This window comes from Schistocerca nitens, chromosome 2 (genome assembly GCF_023898315.1).
Source record: "Schistocerca nitens isolate TAMUIC-IGC-003100 chromosome 2, iqSchNite1.1, whole genome shotgun sequence".
Lineage (NCBI taxonomy): Eukaryota > Metazoa > Arthropoda > Insecta > Orthoptera > Acrididae > Schistocerca > Schistocerca nitens.
This window is the reverse complement of record NC_064615.1, coordinates 491,310,244-491,330,118: the sequence shown is the minus strand read 5'-3', so window position 1 is coordinate 491,330,118 and position 19,875 is coordinate 491,310,244. Positions and strand designations below refer to the sequence as shown.

General features: G+C 40.7%; 1 protein-coding gene across 3 annotated transcripts in view; it reads right to left on the bottom strand.

Moving 5' to 3' along the window:
* LOC126236441 (sorting nexin-14-like) overlaps positions 1-19,875 on the bottom strand; it is a 233,372-nt gene that overhangs the window by 73,893 nt on the left and 139,604 nt on the right. For all 3 annotated transcript variants that reach the window (XM_049945754.1, XM_049945755.1, XM_049945756.1), the window contains one exon: positions 3,521-3,687. In XM_049945754.1, the coding sequence (XP_049801711.1) occupies positions 3,521-3,687 (167 nt within the window). The remainder of the gene's footprint in view (positions 1-3,520; positions 3,688-19,875) is intronic.

Here is a 19,875-nt window from a genome sequence, read left to right as displayed (position 1 = left end):
TATCTTATCTCCCATTTCGTCTTCATCTACATCCTCTTCCATTTCCATAATATTGTCCTCAAGCACATCACCCTTGTATAAACCCTCTATATACTCCTTCCACCTTTCTGCCTTCCCTTCTTTGCTTAGAACAGGGTTTCCATCTGAGTTCTTGATATTCATACAAGTGGTTCTCTTCTCTCCAAAGGTCTCTTTAATTTTCCTGTAGGCAGTATCTATCTTACCGCTAGTGAGACAAGCCTCTACATCCGTACATTTGTCCTCTAGCCATCCCTGCTTAGCCATTTTGCACTTCCTGTTGATCTCATTTTTGAGACGTTTGTATTCCTTTTTGCCTGCTTCATTTACTGCATTTTTATATTTTCTCCTTTCATCAATTAAATTCAGTATTTCTTCTGTTACCCAAGGATTTCTATTAGCCCTCGTCTTTTTACCTACTTGATCCTCTGCTGCCTTCACTACTTCATCCCTCAGAGCTACCCATTCTTCTTCTACTGTATTTCTTTCCCCCATTCCTGTCAATTGTTCCCTTATGCTCTCCATGAAACTCTCTACAACCTCTGGTTCTTTCAGTTTATCCAGGTCCCATCTCCTTAAATTTCCACCTTTTTGCAGTTTCTTCAGTTTCAATCTGCAGTTCATAACCAATAGATTGTGGTCAGAATCCACATCTGCCCCTGGAAATGTCTTACACTTTAAAACCTGGTTCCTAAATCTCTGTCTTACCATTATATAACCTATCTGACTATTAAATATTCGTCTCCCTTCGCTACCTGAATAATTTCTTTTATCTCGTCATACATTTCATCTATTTCTTCATCATCTGCAGAACTAGTTGGCATATAAACTTGTACTATTGTAGTAGGCATGGGCTTTGTGTCTATCTTGGCCACAATAATGCGTTCACTATGCTGTTTGTAGTAGCTAACCCGCACTCCTATTTTTTTATTCATTATTAAACCTACTCCCGCATTACCCCTATTTGATTTTGTATTTATAATCCTGTATTCACCTGACCAAAAGTCTTGTTCCTCCTGCCACCGAACTTCACTAATTCCCACTATATCTAACTTTAACCTATCCATTTCCCTTTTTAAATTTTCTAACCTACCTGCCCGATTAAGTGATCTGACATTCCACGCTCTGATCCGTAGAACGCCAGTTTTTTTTCTCCTGATAATGACGGCCTCCTGAGTAGCCCCGCCCGGAGATCCGAATGGGGGACTATTTTACCTCCGGAATATTTTACCCAAGAGGACGCCATCATCATTTAATCATACAGTAAAGCTGCACTTCCTCGGGAAAAATTACGGCTGTAGTTTCCCCTTGCTTTCAGCCGTTCGCAGTACCAGCACAGCAAGGCCGTTTTGGTTAATGTTACAAGGCCAGATCAGTCCATCATCCAGACTGTTGCTCCTGCAACTACTGAAAAGGCTGCTGCCCCTCTTCAGGAACCACATGTTTGTCTGTCCTCTCAACAGATACCCCTCCATTGTGGTTGCACCTACGGTACGGCCATCTGTATCGCTGAGGCACCATCATTCATGCTGTTCCAAAATGGGTCAGATTTACATGTCAGACACTGAAAGAACTTATGTACTGGACAGTACTATTAAACACCCTTTTAACAGTGTGGGTTACAATCTCATGCTATCTAATTGATGCTACTGTTCTGCAAGAGGAACTACAGGGAAGAATTACATGGGTATTTTAGGTGTATCCTATGAATACAGGAGTTGTTTCCTACATGGAACACTATTTTTGAAGATTACAATGTCTCTATTCACATTTTTAACTCTGCTTGTACAGAGTTTAATGAAACATAAATATTTTACTTTCACTTAATTTGTCCAGTTACCTAACTTGAAGACTATTCAGCATGTATGGTCAGTTTTAGAGCAGATTCACTCAACCCCTCCGCCTACCCATTTGTTGCATTCATTGTACATGTCACAGCTGTAAGACAGAGCATGTTCACTTGTTACACTAACCATATTTGTTCAGCCTTTACAATATTGTGATAACCATCTGTATTTGTTCTTAGCAGAAGGTTTTACCCTTCTCCTTTCTTCTATAAAGTAAGGGTAGTATCTTACAATTTTCTGCCACAAAAAAACTTAATTTCAGGTTGCTTGCAGACAACCACAATGAAAAGACTGTTGCACATAATGGCTTTTGTTTTGGCCAAAGCCTTCTTCAGCAAAAAAAAAAAACACACACACACACACACACACACACACACACGTGGGGAGAGAGAGAGAGAGAGACTTACACACAAGCAAGCTGACCTTATGGACATATGACTGCTACCACTGTCAGCTGTAATGTACCACACTTGTTTTACTGTGCCTCTCTGCAAGGTGTCACCTTTATGGTGAGTAGCAATCTATCCTTTTCCTAACAGGTTCATATTCCAACCTGAGGTTTCCCCTGTTTTGTTATAAGTTGAATACAGGAACTGTAAGTCATCTGTCAGCCTTTCTGACACAGTGTAATATCATCTGAGCTACTCAGACAGTGAACATAATTCAGGAAGTGATATAAACCATAAACCTACCATTATTGTTCTGAAGCATTTCAAGAACAAGTGTGTTGGAAAACTAACACAGTGGACAAGAGAATAGTAATAGAATGCTGAACAGTGAAGTTTGTTGAAATAGGACAGGGGCAGACTGAAATCTGCTCTCACCTAGCAAGCAAGATGTGACAACATGGAGGGAACAGTAAATCAACTTGGAGCAAACTGTAAATACCATCAATGGTAGAAATCCACATTCTAGGACTAGAACAAGACATACTCTCATTTTAAGAGCTACAAGATTATTTCTTTGTTTTGACACTACTGACCACATGATTAAATGAACAACATAGTTGGAGTGAGAGTGAAAATATTATTTGCATTCTGGTATAACTTGAGAAATTACCAAGACTTGAAACAATCCATATTTGCATCACTTTTTAGGTTCACTACTATGACCAATTTCTGGGGTTAATGTAGCAGGCATTTGCACAATGGCATATCTACTCTAGACATCAACCTCTGCTGAGATACTAAAATTGTTAATATACCTGTGAAACTTGTAGAAGGAATTCTTTGGCAGTTGGTTCTCATGGGAAAGGCCAATAGCTTGCACCTCTACACATAACGAATACAGCATATGTTTTTAATTAATCAATTTCAAAAATATTTTACAGTTGGGGTTTGGCTGACAGAGCAGGAGACCAATTGCTCTATTGGATGCAGTGTGTGTGTGTTTGTGTGTGTGTGTGTGTGTGTGTGTGTGTGGTGTGTGAATGTAAAATTACAAGTACATGGAATGTCACCTCCTGAAGATAAAGTACTGCCCAGCTATTCTGTCTATTTGTAATAATTCTGAAGTTTTCTTAAGTGCATTTTGCTTCTGACATGTGCTTACAAAGGTGAATTTTCTATTTGACACAATATCTTATAAATCATATTTGTTAACCTTCATTTCTGACTGTTTGTGGCAATCAGTTATTAAAATTTGTCTTCCATCACCTGTCGCTTTGACTCCATAAATTCCACACCCCGTGGTCCAGATATTACTCTCTTTGGTGGAAGGTGTATGTCAGTAAATTCACCATGAAATTCGGTCAGCTTTGATTCAAGTACATAAAAATCATTGTATCTTCTGTCCACAGTCCAATGATATGATTCCGGATCATCTAAAGAAAAAAAGAAGACTAGGATTTTAGCACCTACATTGAAAGAAGTACATATCAAACATGAAAAATACCAGGAAAAAAGCACTTTTAATCTGGATGGGACAAGTGGAGTATATCTGCAAGTGGGAGGAAATTAAGGTAGTAAGTGAATAGAACAATAAACAGAAATTAGCAATAATGGAGCAGAGATTTTGAAAGACAAAAACAGTAATATCTGAATAAAACATTGGTGTCAAATATTAGAGAATGTAGGCATTTTGTACGCAGATAGGCAGCAGGCACTAGGCAAGGCATTCCTCTCCTACAAGCCTGGATAGGAAAGTCTGAAGGGTCTTATGAAGTGCTGCAGATATTTGCTTGACTTGTAAAAAAACTTCAGAAATTTGGGACTAAAATAATTTTTGTAATAACAGAATTCTACAAGTCTTAGAAAGTAAGGATATCGAGTTTTATAATCAATCTGGATATATAACAAAACAGTACCACATAATGAAAGGAGTAAAAGTAACCACGCATTGTATAGTTGTAACGTAGAGCGCAACACTCGTATAGGCAAAAGTGAAACTGAGCTTTTGAGCAATGTCCCTCGAAGTTAACTAATATAAACACACAACACAAACATGGGTACACTGGCCTAGCTACCTATACTGTCTGAGTGCTGAGAAATAACTGGTGGATGGGTTGGTTGGTTGGTTGATTGGTTTGTGGTGTAGGTAGTGGTGGTGGCAGTGGTGTTTAAGGGACTAAACAGTAAGGTCATCCAACTCTTGTCTGAAGGATAGTCCACCTGGAGTTGGTGCTTCAATTATGATGTTGGAGTGGTAAAATCAAGGCACTGAAAGCAATACCAATGCCAGAGATGAGATACAGGTGTATCCCCACAAGCTTATTTGTACTGAGAGGCACCTTCCTCCCATCTGCCCCCTCTCTACCCTTGCCCGTCCAATGCAATGTAAGACAGCAGCAGAATAAGTTAAAATGCTAAAACTTCCAACAGTAAAACAAGGCATGAGAAATAATCAGGTCACTAGGTGTGTGAAAACAATCAAGTGACCCTGGGGATCAGCATGGGGTGAGAGGCATCTCTTCCACAACTGTCCCACCCCAATCTATTATAGTCAATGTGATAAAAGATGAGAACAGAACCCATTCTCAGAGGGAGCATACAATCCTGTTCAGCTGTTCTTTCACAACTAGTACCAAGGGCAAGGAATCCTTAAGGTCTTGCCTTCATCAGAGTGCCATATGAAAGGAACTCCCAAAAAGTAAAATAGGGTGCAGCATAGGAAAGGGATATTCACATCTAAATGTAATTAAAGCAGTGTAAAAGAGGGATGACCATGGCAGCTGATGGGGAGGTAGAGTCCAAGGCCCCCAGACCCAGCCGGCAGCGGTGATACCCCAAACCCAAGCACACCATCTTCGTCCAGATAGGAGTTCAACACATTATAACTGAGAATAACTACCACTTTTTCCCTGGAAATAAAGTATCAGTTCAACTGTAGAGGCAAGAATTCCAGAAGACCACACTTGTGCTGGACAGTCAGAAGGAGCAAGCATTTCACCAAGATGTGAGCTACTATGTGCCAAGCTCCACAACAACTACATGGGGGTGGCTAATTAGATAAGATAAAACTACTGGTTAATCTGGTGTGAAGATGACATCAGGTGATGTATGTCTTCTGGAAGAAACAGAAGCAGGATAGGACTGCAGCTACAGTCTCCCCAATACTATGGAGTTTATTGGAGGGGACAGTTGCCCACTAGATCTGTTCCCTCTACAAATGAGTAGACACCTTATCTGATCCCATAAATCTGCACCTGAGATCGTCATAGTAAATGTTGGGTAAGTAACTAGCCAGACAGTTGGCCAGTTTGTTCCACAGGATACCTGCCTAACCTGTGGTGCACAGAAAGACAACTGAGCAGCTAGTATGACTAAGGTCAGAGAGAAGATTATGAATAGTGGATATTATAGGACGGCAAGAATATCATTTGTATGTAGCCCTGAGGCTATCAACTGAGTCACTACAAATTAAAACACAGTTGAGGGCAGTCTGTTTAAGGCAGTCTGTTTAATAAAATGTAGGGCTCTGTTAATGGCCATCAGCTCTGCCCTAGAAACATATTGTTCATGACCGATGGGAAATGTAAAAGCATACCCTGTCTTATTCATGCTGTTACAGCTGTCAATGTAAATGATGGTAGCACCATGATATTCCAGAGGAACTGAGAGCAACAGACGCTGAAAGGTATGGGGTGAATGAAATATTAGGTCCTTGAAATAATTGGTCCTAATTATGGAATGGGTACCAACCAAGAATTGATAAGTAGGATGAATAGGAAATTGTCATACAGTGATTCCATATTAAGTGGGCAATACAGGGCTATTACAAATGACTGAAGCGATTTCATAAATTCACCGTAGCTCCATTCATTGACACATGGTCACGGCACACTACAGATACGTAGAAAAACTCATAAAGTTTTGTTCGGCTGAAGCCGCACTTCAGGTTTCTGCCGTCAGAGCGCTTGAGAGCGCAGTGAGACAAAATGGCGACAGGAGCCGAGAAAGCGTATGTCGTGCTTGAAATGCACTCACATCAGTCAGTCATAACAGTGCAACGACACTTCAGGACGAAGTTCAACAAAGATCCACCAATTGCTAACTCCATTCGGCAATGGTATGCGCAGTTTAAAGCTTCTGTATGCCTCTGTAAGGGGAAATCAACGGGTCGGCCTGCAGTGAGCGAAGAAACGCTTGAACGCGTGCGGGCAAGTTTCACGCGTAGCCCGCGGAAAATTGGCTCATGCCAGAACTGGAGACCGACAGCGCCGACTTCATCTTTCAACAGGATGGTGCTCCACCGCACTTCCATCATGATGTTCGGCATTTCTTAAACAGGAGATTGGAAAACCGTTGGATCAGTTGTGGTGGAGATCCGTTGGATCAGTTGTGGTGGAGATCATGATCAGCAATTCATGTCATGGCCTCCACGCTCTCCCGACTTAACCCCATGCGATTTCTTTCTGTGGGGTTATGTGAAAGATTCAGTGTTTAAACCTCCTCTACCAAGAAACGTGCCAGAACTGCGAGCTCGCATCAACGATGCTTTCGAACTCATTGATGGGGACATGCTGTGCCGAGTGTGGGAGGAACTTGATTGTCGGCTTGATGTCTGCCAAATCACTAAAGGGGCACATATCGAACATTTGTGAATGCGTAAAAAAACTTTTTGAGTTTTTGTATATGTGTGCAAAGCATTGTGAAAATATCTCAAATAATAAAGTTATTGTAGAGCTGTGAAATCGCTTCAATCATTTGTAATAACCCTGTAGTTGGTACTGTAGGAACTGAATAAATAATATCCCTGACCTGGATAGGATAGTGCCTACGGGACGTGTCCAGTAGGTGCCACTGGCCAGTCTACTCCACAAACGTGTACTGCATCCAAAAACATGCCAACCATAGTCCAGTTTGAAAGAGACCAAGACCTCATAAATACAGAGCAGTGTAGTCAAACTGCACCCCATGATGAGTGGGCAAAGAAGCATTACACTTTTGCCTGCAGCTAGTATTATGTTAATGAATGTAGGGAAGTCATGTCAGCTTTTTATCAAATCAGGACTGTGTAATATGTCCATGTTCTCTGTCCCCAAGCAGAGTTCTGGGTCAGAACAAATCCTGATCCAGTGTCAAAAATGCACAATTCACATTTATGCAGGAGAAAACTGGAAGCAATTGGAAAGGGCCCAAGTGGAGGTCCTTCAGATGATTCCTTGGAGCTGGTATTCAGCTAAGCCTAAAGCCTGGAGGCTATACCAAACACAAAAGTCATCAAGATAGAGCGTGGTGATAACCATTGGCCTGATGGAGGTCACTAGCCCACTGATGCCGATAAGGAAGTGTGTGACTCAGAGCGGAGAACTAAAGGATGCTACTCTCTTGGACCCATGAGGACTGCCTGTAACCTAAAATGATCAGTGATATAAAAACTGGCAAATTAAAATATGAAGGAGGCCTCGAAAGCTCCAGTCTTGAAGGGTAATTAAAATATAAAGGCACCAAGGTGTGTCTTATTGACTGTGTAGGTGACAAAAAAACTCAAATTATTTATTTATTTATTTATTTATTGTTCCGTGGGACCACATTATGGAGAAGTCTCCATGGTCATGGAACGAGTCAATACATGAAATTATAACACGATTGTAGAAACAGATAAACTGAAATAGAAGAAACATATTCAGTTGTAGATTGTAGAAACAGATAAAATGAAATATAAGAAACATATTCAGGCGACAAGTCGTTAGTTTAAATAAAGAAAATCAAGAATGTAACACTGGAATTTGCTTAATTTTTTAGCTCTTCCAGGAGCTCCTCGGCAGAATAGAAGGAGTGAGCCATGAGGAAACTCTTCAGTTTGGACTTAAAAGTGTTTGGGCTACTGCTAAGATTTTTGAGTTCTTGTGGTAGCTTATTGAAAATGGATGCAGCAGAATACTGCACTCCTTTCTGCACAAGAGTCAAGGAAGTGCATTCCACATGCAGATTTGATTTCTGCCTAGTATTAACTGACTGAAAGCTGCTAACTCTTGCGAATAAGCTAATATTGCTAACAACAAATGACATTAAAGAAAATATATACTGTGAGGGCAATGTCAAAATTCCCAGACTATTGAATAGGGGTCGACAAGAGGTTTTCGAACTTACACCACACATAGCTTGAACAGCCTGTTTTTGAGCCAAAAATACCCTTTTTGAATCAGAAGAATTACCCCAAAAAATAATACCATATGACATAAGCGTATGAAAATATGCGAAGTAGAGGTTGGTGTTTAGAAAAAGCCTGTTGGATTGCCTTTTCCAACCTAAGCAGAGGGTTGGTTGTGGATCACCTTTTCCGGAATCCGCACTGATGAGGACAAAAGACCCCATGATTGAAGAATCCATCATAAAGCATAGTTGACAAACTACCATACTTCAAGCAGTTCGTGGACGATGTTGGTGAGGCTAACCAGTTGGTAGCTGTCAATGAATGTTGGATTTCTCCTTGATTTAAGAATTAGGGTGATGAGACTCTCTCATCACTGTGAAGGGCAGAAACACAATCTAACCAAATATGGTTGAATATCCTGCGTAGATGAAGTCTGTGAGTTGCATTCAGATGTTGGAGCACCTGATAATGGATTGAATCAGGACCTGGAACTGTATCATGTGATGAGTCGAAAGCTTAAAGTAATTCCCAGTCAGTAAAATGTTCATTATAAAATTCAGAGTTAAGGGGGTGATGTCTTCGACTTCTCATTTATGCGTTCAAACGGTAGCTGGGAAGAAAGAAGACATCAGTGTTGTTGAGACATTCAGCAAGAATAGACGCATCAGCAGAAATACCACCACAGCGCAGGAGAGACAGAACAGTTGTTGATCTCTGGTGACTAAGTATGCTATAGGGCTTGACCCACACCTGCGATGAAGAGGCATATGTTCCCACAGAGGAGGCATAGCACTACTAACATTATTTCTTACCACATTTAATTATGTAGCCTTTGCATGGGACTGCTTAAAAGTGTAGAGGGGGGCCTGTGTTAAACCCCCTTAGGTAGCAGCAAAGGTACGCCAACTGCCAGTTGGCCCTTCAGAGATTTGGGGGGGCGGAGGGGGGGGGGCGTATCCAGATACCACAGGTTGTTAAGCAGGGACAATCACAGAGCGGCAACAAAATATTTTTACATCAAATAAATATCCTGTAGCCCATAGTATGATATCCTTTAGCATTCTCGTTGCGCATCCTATAAAATTGTTATCAACAATCACTGATATGTTTATTTGTCTACTCTCTATGTCGGCTTTACACATTTATTTGGCATTTTCCCATTAATGTTTAGGTCTCAGTTCTGTCTACAGTCTTTCTTGCAAGGCTCCCCTCCAATGATTGCTCTTTTGACTCCATTTACATTCTTCTTCTCTTCATACAGCTACATACCACTTGCAATGGACACTTTTGTCCACCTACCTACGTATGTGAATTCATTTCTGAAAAGAATCTGCACTTCTAGCTAAAACTCAGTTCTTCATCCTGTCCCTGGAATGCTGTTTTCATGGAATTTCCCCAAGGGCCTAATCATTAAAATTCCCTTCTATGTGTACCACACCATCCTCACCTTTTTCACAATTATCTACAAGTTTTCAGATTCCACCAGCCACACGCCACCAACCCAGCAATACAAAATCAAATTTCCATGCTAAATGCAATCATAATTTTACAAACCCCATCACTCAAATGGTAGTCTTTGCTCTCCAATAACTGGAGGAGCACTCCAAACTACACCTCCAAACATTATTCAATCTTTTGTTACCCTGGGCCCATCTTGCAAAGCCACTGACCAACAGTACCTATCCTGCTCTCAGTGAACCTTCTCACCCAAATGTCAAAGCACCCAGACCATCCCTAGCTGACTTCTAACATATGCCATATTGCCTGAGACTCCCAAACAACATCCCACAAAAATTCAGATAAACCCAGAATACTGTTGTCAGCCTATCCACCATGAATCCCAATACCACAGCAGTTTTAGTCCTTTGCAAAGATCTCACACCTTCAGCCTCACTCTCAGATTCAGTTACACCAAACTAGTCAAAGATCTATTCCCCTTCACCTGTACCCTACAGTGGAAAAATTTTCTTGCAAAACAACCATCTGACCAAAATTGAGCAAAAGCTAACACGGAACATGTTTCTCCCAGTTCATACCCCATTCAACCATGATTACTTGGCAGAAGAAAGAGTAGCCATCCACTGTCTTAAAACACTCCCTAGTTTGAAACTTTCTGGCAGATTAAAACTGTGTGCCCGACCGAGACTCGAACTCGGGACCTTTGCCTTTCGCGGGCAAGTGCTCTACCAACTGAACTACCGAAGCACGAATCACGCCCGGTACTCACAGCTTTACTTCTGCCAGTATCTCGTCTCCTACCTTCCAAACTTCACAGAAGCTCTCCTGCGAACCTTGCAGAACTAGCACTCCTGAAAGAAAGGAAACTGCGGAGGCATGGCTTAGCCACAGCCTAGGGGAGGTTTCCAGAATGAGATTTTCACTCTGCAGCGGAGTGTGCGCTGATATGAAAATCTCATTCTGGAAACCTCCCCCAGGCTGTGGCTAAGCCATGTCTCCGCAGTTCAGGAGTGCTAGTTCTGCAAGGTTCGCAGGAGAGCTTCTGTGAAGTTTGGAAGGTAGGAGACGAGATACTGGCAGAAGTAAAGCTGTGAGTACCGGGCGTGAGTCGTACTTCGGTAGCTCAGTTGGTAGAGCACTTGCCCGCGAAAGGCAAAGGTCCCGAGTTCGAGCCTCAGTCGGGCACACAGTTTTAATCTGCCAGGAAGTTTCATATCAGCGCACACTCCGCTGCAGCGTGAAAATCTCATTCTGGACTCCCTAGTTTGATCATGCTTCCTACTACAGAGGATCCATCATTGTTGTGTGTGTTTTTGGTTTAAGATTTTAACATAATTGTCTCAGTGCCAGCTAACAAAGAGGGCAGATCGGCAGGTACATTAAACTCGGTCAGACCTCTTAATTGAATATAAAAAACAGCCATTTAAATTGTGGTACACTGAAACTACCACAACGAGCACTATACACTGGAGGATCGTCACACTGCAAAAGAAAGCAATGGCTCTCAGGACTGTGTTCTACATGTAGATAAAAGGGGAGCAGTTAAACTTGCCTTGTGGGTAGAAGAAGGAAAACCATGGTCACAATGTTGATTTTATAGCTGAATACATTATTATTTTGTAGACTTAGAGAAAGCTTTTGACAATGTTAACTGGAATACTCTCTTTCAAATTCTGAAGGTGGCAGGGGTAAAATACAGGGAGCGAAAGGCTATTTACAATTTGTACAGACACCAGGTGGCAGTTATAAGAGTCGAGGGGTATGAAAGGGAAGCAGTGGTTGGGAAAGGAGTGAGACAGGGTTGTAGCCTCTACCCGATGTTATTCAATCCGTATATTGAGCAAGCAGTAAAGGAAACAAAAGAAAAATTTGGAGTAGGTATTAAAAGTCATGGAGAAGAAGTAAAAACTTTGAGGTTCGCCAATGACATTGTAATTCTGTCAGAGACAGCAAAGGACTTGGAAGAGCAGTTGAACGGAATGGACAGTGTCTTGAAAGGAGGATATAAGATGAACATCAACAAAAGCAAAACGAGGATAATGGAATGTAGTCAAATTAAATCGGGTGATGCTGAGGGAATTAAATTAGGAAATGAGACACTTAAAGTAGTAAAGGAGTTTTGCTATTTAGGGAGTAAAATAACTGATGATGGTCGAAGTAGAGAGGATATAAAATGTAGACTGGCAATGGCAAGAAAATCGTTTCTGAAGAAGAGAAATTTGTTAACGTCGAGTATAGATTTAAGTGTCAGGAAGTCATTTCTGAAAGTATTTGTATGGAGTGTAGCCATGTATGGAAGTGAAACATGGACGATAACTAGTTTGGACAAGAAGAGAATAGAAGCTTTCGAAATGTGGTGCTACAGAAGAATGCTGAAGATAAGGTGGGTAGATCACGTAACTAATGAGGAGGTATTGAATAGGATTGGGGAGAAGAGAAGTTTGTGGCACAACTTGACTAGAAGAAGGGATCGGTTGGTAGGACATGTTTTGAGGCATCAAGGGATCACAAATTTAGCATTGGAGGGCAGCGTGGAGGGTAAAAATCGTAGAGGGAGACCAAGAGATGAATACACTAAGCAGATACAGAAGGATGTAGGTTGCAGTAGGTACTGGGAGATGAAGAAGCTTGCACAGGATAGAATAGCATGGAGAGCTGCATCAAACCAGTCTCAGGACTGAAGACAACAACAACAACAACATTATTATCCGTAATTTCTCGCATGATTCTGTACCTGAGCAGTGATATTATCGCATGTATGGCTTTCTGGTTTCTATGTTTACCAATTAATTTCTATGAATTCTACATGCCCTTGTACCCAGCAGAATGACACCTCTTTTCCCAACATTTGCAGGTTGAGAAGGGCTCCCTGAATAATGCGGACTACATCGGTTGGATACCATCATTTTAAAGACTGAAGAACTCTCAGGGAGTCAAAGTGTGTGAGGACTTTTGCAGCCTGAATATATCTAAACTGCTGAGTAGTGAACTATCCTTTTCATAATAATGTTGTTATTCGATCTTGATTTTCCACTGATACAATTCTGTGATACGTGTAATGCTGAAATTTATATTTGAGATTCTGATTTAAAAGCTGCATAACTGCTTTGAAGATACTTAATTTGTACATGTAAGATGACCATAATTTTCATATTTTGATCACTACTGTAATGTACTATCACTGAGAAGCCTATTCTACAATATGTGGTCAAAGGCATATAAGGAATGTCAATCTGACATTCACACATTTCATTAAAGTGTCCCTGGCAGAGTTTAAGCTATCATAAAGACAAAGGACAACACACCACACATTTATGTCCAATAACAGACGTCCAGATACTTTTGATCAGAAGGTGTAACTGTAGAAATGTCATCAGATAAAACCAATACTAAGTGTTCAGATGGTTTTGGCCTAAGTCCTATATGTTTTCAACTTTTTATTCCTTGCTTAACTATTGATGATAATTGTACTATTGTGCAGATGTCAGTATATCTGTCTTTATCTCTTCTTTGGGTGCACAAGGTTTACTATGCATTGTTACCAAGTATAGGTCTCTCTAGCTCCTTAGGGAAGGTTTAGCTACTGCACTTCTACGAGTGCAATTTTTTTCCCACAACTGGTCTCAGTGTCAATATGTTAACTTTTTGTGTCAGGTTTTCACAGTGGTCGCAAATGATGTTGCACTGATAGGTGCCTGTTACACCTGATATGTGTCTTTTCTTTCTTTAATTTTTTCTCCACTTTGCTGTAAGGTACTCAATGTGTTACGTTAATTTCTTGTATCTTTTACATCTTCAAGCGATGGGACAATCTTGAACCCAGACTGTATGACTCTCATCCCAATTAACGCACGAGGGTGGAGATGAAGAAGCTGTGCTGGGTGTTTGGACATCTTAGTCACAATTTCTGTATGTTGGCTGACCTTTACACACCAGTAAAGTGTCTCCAAAATTGCTGAAATTTTAAGCACATTAAAGCGTTTGATATACCAGATCAGACTTTGAAGCACATATAACCTGCTTTGATATATTTGGGATAACTGAAAGTCAAAATAAATGCAGCTAGTTGTCCTCCTCAATTATTTTTTTTCATGTTTAGTACATCAGTCACTCCATTGGCTCCCCACTGTTCCTTTTAATTCACTTGTGCTGAAATTTAGTGTGTGTTGGGTACTCACCAAGTTGTTTCAAATTCTTTATCAGTGTTGCTTGATGTGAAGCAGCAATTTCCACTACAAATTTCCCATTTTGGAGGCATTTTATTGACTTCAACAATTTTAGAATCCCATAGAAAGTCCTCTGAATATAGAAAGACAAAACTTTTCTAATGTACTGTTGTCTCTCTTTATGATTAGAAACATATTCTGGCAGTTGATCTACATTCTGTGACTATTACCTGTTGAATGTGTGTGTTGAGAAGATGTTGAGAAGAGCTGAACTCCTCACTACCTCTATTGAGTTCAGTGTTACTACTATCCAATGGCCCAGCTGATCCACTGGTAATATTTTTATTTGATGTAGGCAACATGGACATTCAGAGCAGCTGTAGATATACATACTAACTCAAGCAGAGCCCTGATTACCTGGGCAAGTGTTATACAACCCCACATGTTGCCTTATAATGACTGTTTAACCACAACCACCTCCCATTGTCTTAGCGTGTGGTACAACTTTTTCTGTGATATTCTATGGTCCATTGCTGCAACCAAAAGTGGTCACTGAAGTATGTAATGAACTTAAAATTACAGAGGACCAGCTGTTCTGAGTAGCACAAAGATCTGTATTCAACAGACATGAACTCAGTCACCTGAGATTGTGCTCTCTGAGGTGCTTACCATTTAGAACCACCTAAGGGGCACATATAACTACAAATACAGTGATAATTATGCTCTCTCGCTGTCATGATGAACCACAACATCACTTTGCATAAGGCATATGCTAATTTTATGACTCTTTCACCTACAGGCCTTGCCACAATTATCCCATCCCAGATGTCCAGTATAACCTCCAATAACATCAAATCTCAAGATCCAACCCACAACATCTCTCCTGACTCAGTCTTCCTATTCTCCGCATCTAGGACTCTGTCCTCTCCCTGCACCCCACGCATCCACCTTCTTTATGCTTCCTAATATCTATAAACCAAACTGTCTGATATCAAACCTGCAGAATGTCCAAGGGCAGCCTCTTATGCCAACCTGCTTATTGGTCATCTGGAATATGCCTTTCTAGCTACCCATGTAGAAATATGTCTAGTTCAGGTTGAATTATGGTTCTTTGTGCTATGAACTGAAGATGAAGACTCACCAGTCTCATCCTTACAAGCCGCAACTACTCCTATACTTACCATTTCATCTGATCCTATCTGGCTCAGCATTCTACCTACCTAAATGTCGCACTCCACCTGTCAGGTACCTCCATAAATATTTATGTCCGTATACAGTCCACCAGCCACCAGTACCCCCACTTCTTTTAGTGCCACACACCCCACATTAAACACATTAAAAAATATCTCTCCTACATCATGTAGCCATCTGTTGTTCTCCTCTTCCAATGTTTTATAACCCCCACAAACAAACATGACCAGTTCACTATATGCCACACGATACTTTCCCTGCTTGTGCTACAATGGGTATATATATTGCCACATTTCAACTGTTTCCCTGCTGCCTCTACCTCACAGGCATCAGTATCCCTTCCTCCCCCTTGTTCTTCCCACGTCATCTGATAACTCCTCACCCCTGTAGGATTACAGTGCCAATACAATGTAGCCAATCAGGACAAAGCAGCTGTGTATGCGTCTGTTTAGTTTTGTTAGTTAGCTCTGAAGGTCATTGTCCAAATGCTCAACAAGCATATCAGTCTTGTTTGTGTGTCTGTCGACCACTTAAAAACTCAAATATGGGATAAGAGGTTATTTTTACTCCTTCCATTATTTGCATTCTACTCACAAATCTCTGTCATATAAATAATATGTGATAATGGTTATTCTAAATAAAGTTCACAAACAAGAGTTGACTAAAAATCAGTAGCCAAGCTGATGAAAATGTGGCGTACTGACGTTAACAGCTGTAATTTAAGTAGATTAAATTCACGTTATGTGGTAGCAGCAGACATTCACCTGAACAAAATTTGTTGGAACATTTAGCTCCAGAATTAGAGCCCATAATTTGACAATAGAGAAAAAATATTTAGTGACCAAGTACATGAGTCTTCTAGTACCCCAAATTATTGGATAAACAACAGGATAGCATAAAATGGAAAAAGACAGATGGACAAAGAAAAGAAAGGCAAGAGTACTAGGATATTTGTTTAAATTGAGGTGTTTACAAATCAAGTGTGTCATCTACACTGCGTACCACTTATCAAAAATAAACCTTTGTAACCCAAAGTTGTGAAATAGCAGTGCTTCTGCAGCTGAAAATTCATGTCCTGGAGATCTGTTTTGTTAATGTTTTAGAAAAGCTTTTGCCTTAAATCATGTAATTTTGTTTCACTCTGATAATACAATATATGTGGTATTTAATTACCTTGCAACTTAAATTAAAGCTAGTATCTGAACCATATTATGTAAAAAGTAGTCCCACAGAAATGATCAGCTGGGTATAAAAAGATCACGCCATGCTAGAGGATGGGAGACAATTGGTGAGTGACATAATAGTGCGTACACAGACAAAGCGACACATTGAAACTGTGTCTGTAGAAAAGATTGCTACACTGATGGAAAAAATCACAACACCAAAAGATAATTAATGTAGAGTAATGAAAGTTTGGGAATGCATTTGTCCAGGTAATGCCCGAATTTCTCTAAGGCTATAGATATTGCGATAAGAAATAGCTCAGTAGGCAGTTCAGTTGAAGATGATTGAACATCCCTAGAAAGGGCAATAACAGAAGTTGGAAAGAAAAACATAGCACGTAACTGTGAAAAACCACGGGTAACAAGAAATACTTCAGTTGATCGATGAAAGTAGGAAGTACAAAAATGTTCAGGGAAATTAAGGACTATAGAAATACAAGTCACTTAGGAATGAAATAAATAAGAAGTGCAGGGAAGCTGAGGTGAAATGACTGCACGGAAAGTGCGGAGAAATCGAAAAAGAAATGATTGTCGGAAGGACTGATCCGGCATATAGAAAAGTCAAACCAGCCTTCGGTGAAATTAAAACCGAGGGTGGTAACATTAAGAGTGGAATGTGAATTCCACTGTTAAATGCAGAGGAGACAGCAGATAGGTGGAAAGAGTACACTAAAGGCCTCTATCAGCAGGAAGACCTGTCTGATGTGATGTAAGAAGAAATAGGAGTCAATACAGAAGAGACAGGGTATACAGTATTAGAATCAGAATTTAGAAGAGCTCTGGGAGACTTAAATAAGGCAGAAGGGATAGATAACATTTCATCAGAATTTCTAAAGTCATTTGCGGGAAGCGGCAACAAAATGAGTATTCATATTGGCGTGTAGAATGTATGAAACTGGTGATACAATATTTGACTTTCAGAAAAAATATCATCCACACAATTCCAAAGACTGCTAGAGTTCACAACTGCGATAATTATCGCACAATCAGCTTAACAGCTCAGGCATCCAAGTTGCTGACATGAATAATATACAGAAGAAATGAAAAGAAAACTGAGGGCGTGTTAGGTGACGATCAGTTTGGCTTTAGGAAAGGTAAAGGCACCAGAGAGGCAATTCTTACATTGTGGTGGATAGAAGAAGAAGAAGAAGAAGAAGAAGAAGAAGAAAGAAAGAAAGAAAGAAAGCATTCGGAAATGCCAAATGGTGCTAGATGTTCGAAATTCTTAGAAAAATAAGGATAAGCCATAGGGACATATACAACTCGTACAACAGCCAAGAGGGAATAATAAGAGTGGAAGACCAAGAACGAAATGCTCAGATTAAAAATGATGTATGACAGGGATGTAGTCTTTCGAACCTACTGTTCAATCTATGCATCAAAGAAACAATGATGTAAAAAATGAAAGGTTCAAGAGTGGAATTAAAATTTGAGGTGAAACAGTATCAATGATACGATTTAAATACTGATGACATTACTATACTCAGTGAAAGTGAAGAAGAATTACAGGATCTGCTGAATGGGATTAACAGTACAGAATATGGACTGAAAGTAAATTGAAGAAAAAGAAGTAGCAGAAATGGGAACTGCGAGAAACTTAACATTAGCATTGATGGTCACAAAGTAGATGAAGTTAAGGACTTCTGCTACCTAGACAGCAAAATAACTCATGACAGATGGAGCAAGGACGAAATCAAGAGCAGACTAGCATGGGTGAAAAGGGCATTCCTGGCTGAGAGAAGTCTGCTAGTATCAAACATTAGCCATAACTTGAGGAAGGAATTTCTGAGAGTGTACATTTGGAGCACAGCACTGTATGATAGCGAAACATGCACTGTTGGGAAACTCGAACAGATGAGAATCGCAGCTTTTGAGATATGGTGCTACAGACAAATGTTGAAAATTAGCTGGCCTGATATGGCAAGGAATGAGGAGGCTCTGTGCAGAATTGCAGAGGAAAGGAATATATGGAAAACACTGACAAGAAAAAGGGACAGGATGATGGGACATCTGTTAAGACGCCAAGCAATAACTTCCATGGTATTAGAGGGAGCAGTAGAGGGTAAGAGCTGTAGATTATGACAGAGATTGCAACACATTCAGCAAATAGCTGAGGATGTAAGTTGCAAGTGGTACTCTGAGATGAAGAGGTTGGTGCAGCGACGGGCCGTATCAAACCAGTTACAAGACTGATGATTAAAAAAAAAATAACCTATCTAGGTGATTAACATTGCAACGTCACAGGTTAATGTAAGCACGAAATATGCCCCTGCAAATGTGAAATGATGGTACATTAATTACTGGTGTAACTACCAGAATGTTGAATTCATTTAAATATGTCTGCTTGTGTCTGTATATGTGTGGATGGATATGTGTGTGTGCGCGAGTGTATACCCGTCCTTTTTTCCCCCTAAGGTAAGTCCGCTCCCGGGATTGGAATGACTCCTTACCCTCTCCCTTAAAACCCACATCCTTTCGTCTTCCCTCTCCTTCCCTCTTTCCTGACGAGGCAACCAACACAAACTTACAATTTGAATTTCGTGTGTATGTTTGTGTTTGTTTGTGTGTCTATCGACCTGCCAGCACTTTCGTTCGGTAAGTCACATCATCTTTGTTTTTAGATATATTTTTCCCACGTGGAATGTTTCCCTCTATTATATGGGGAAACATTCCACGTGGGAAAAATATATCTAAAAACAAAGATGATGTGACTTACCGAACGAAAGTGCTGGCAGGTCGATAGACACACAAACAAACACAAACATACACACGAAATTCAAATTGTATGTTTGTGTTGGTTGCCTCGTCAGGAAAGAGGGAAGGAGAGGGAAGACGAAAGGATGTGGGTTTTAAGGGAGAGGGTAAGGAGTCATTCCAATCCCGGGAGCGGAAAGACTTACCTTAGGGGGAAAAGGGACGGGTATACACTCGCACAAACACACATATCCATCCACACACATACAGACACAAGCAGACATATTTAAAGACAAAGAGTTTGGGCAGAGATGCCAGTCGAGGCAGAAGTGCAGAGGCAAAGATGTTGTTGAATGACAGGTGAGGTATGAGTGGCGGCAACTTGAAATTAGCGGAGATTGAGGCCTGGTGGGTGACGGGAAGAGAGGATATATTGAAGAGCAAGTTCCCATCTCCGGAGTTCTGACAGGTTGGTGTTAGTGGGAAGTATCCAGATAACCCGGATGGTGTAACACTGCGCCAAGATGTGCTGGCCGTGCACCAAGGCATGTTTAGCCACAGGGTGATTCTCATTACCAACAAACACTGTCTGCCTGTGTCCATTCATGCGAATGGACAGTTTGTTCCTGGTCATTCCCACATAGAATGCGTCACAGTGTAGGCAGGTCAGTTGGTAAATCACGTGGGTGCTTTCACACATGGCTCTGCCTTTGATTGTGTACACCTTCCGGGTTACAGGAC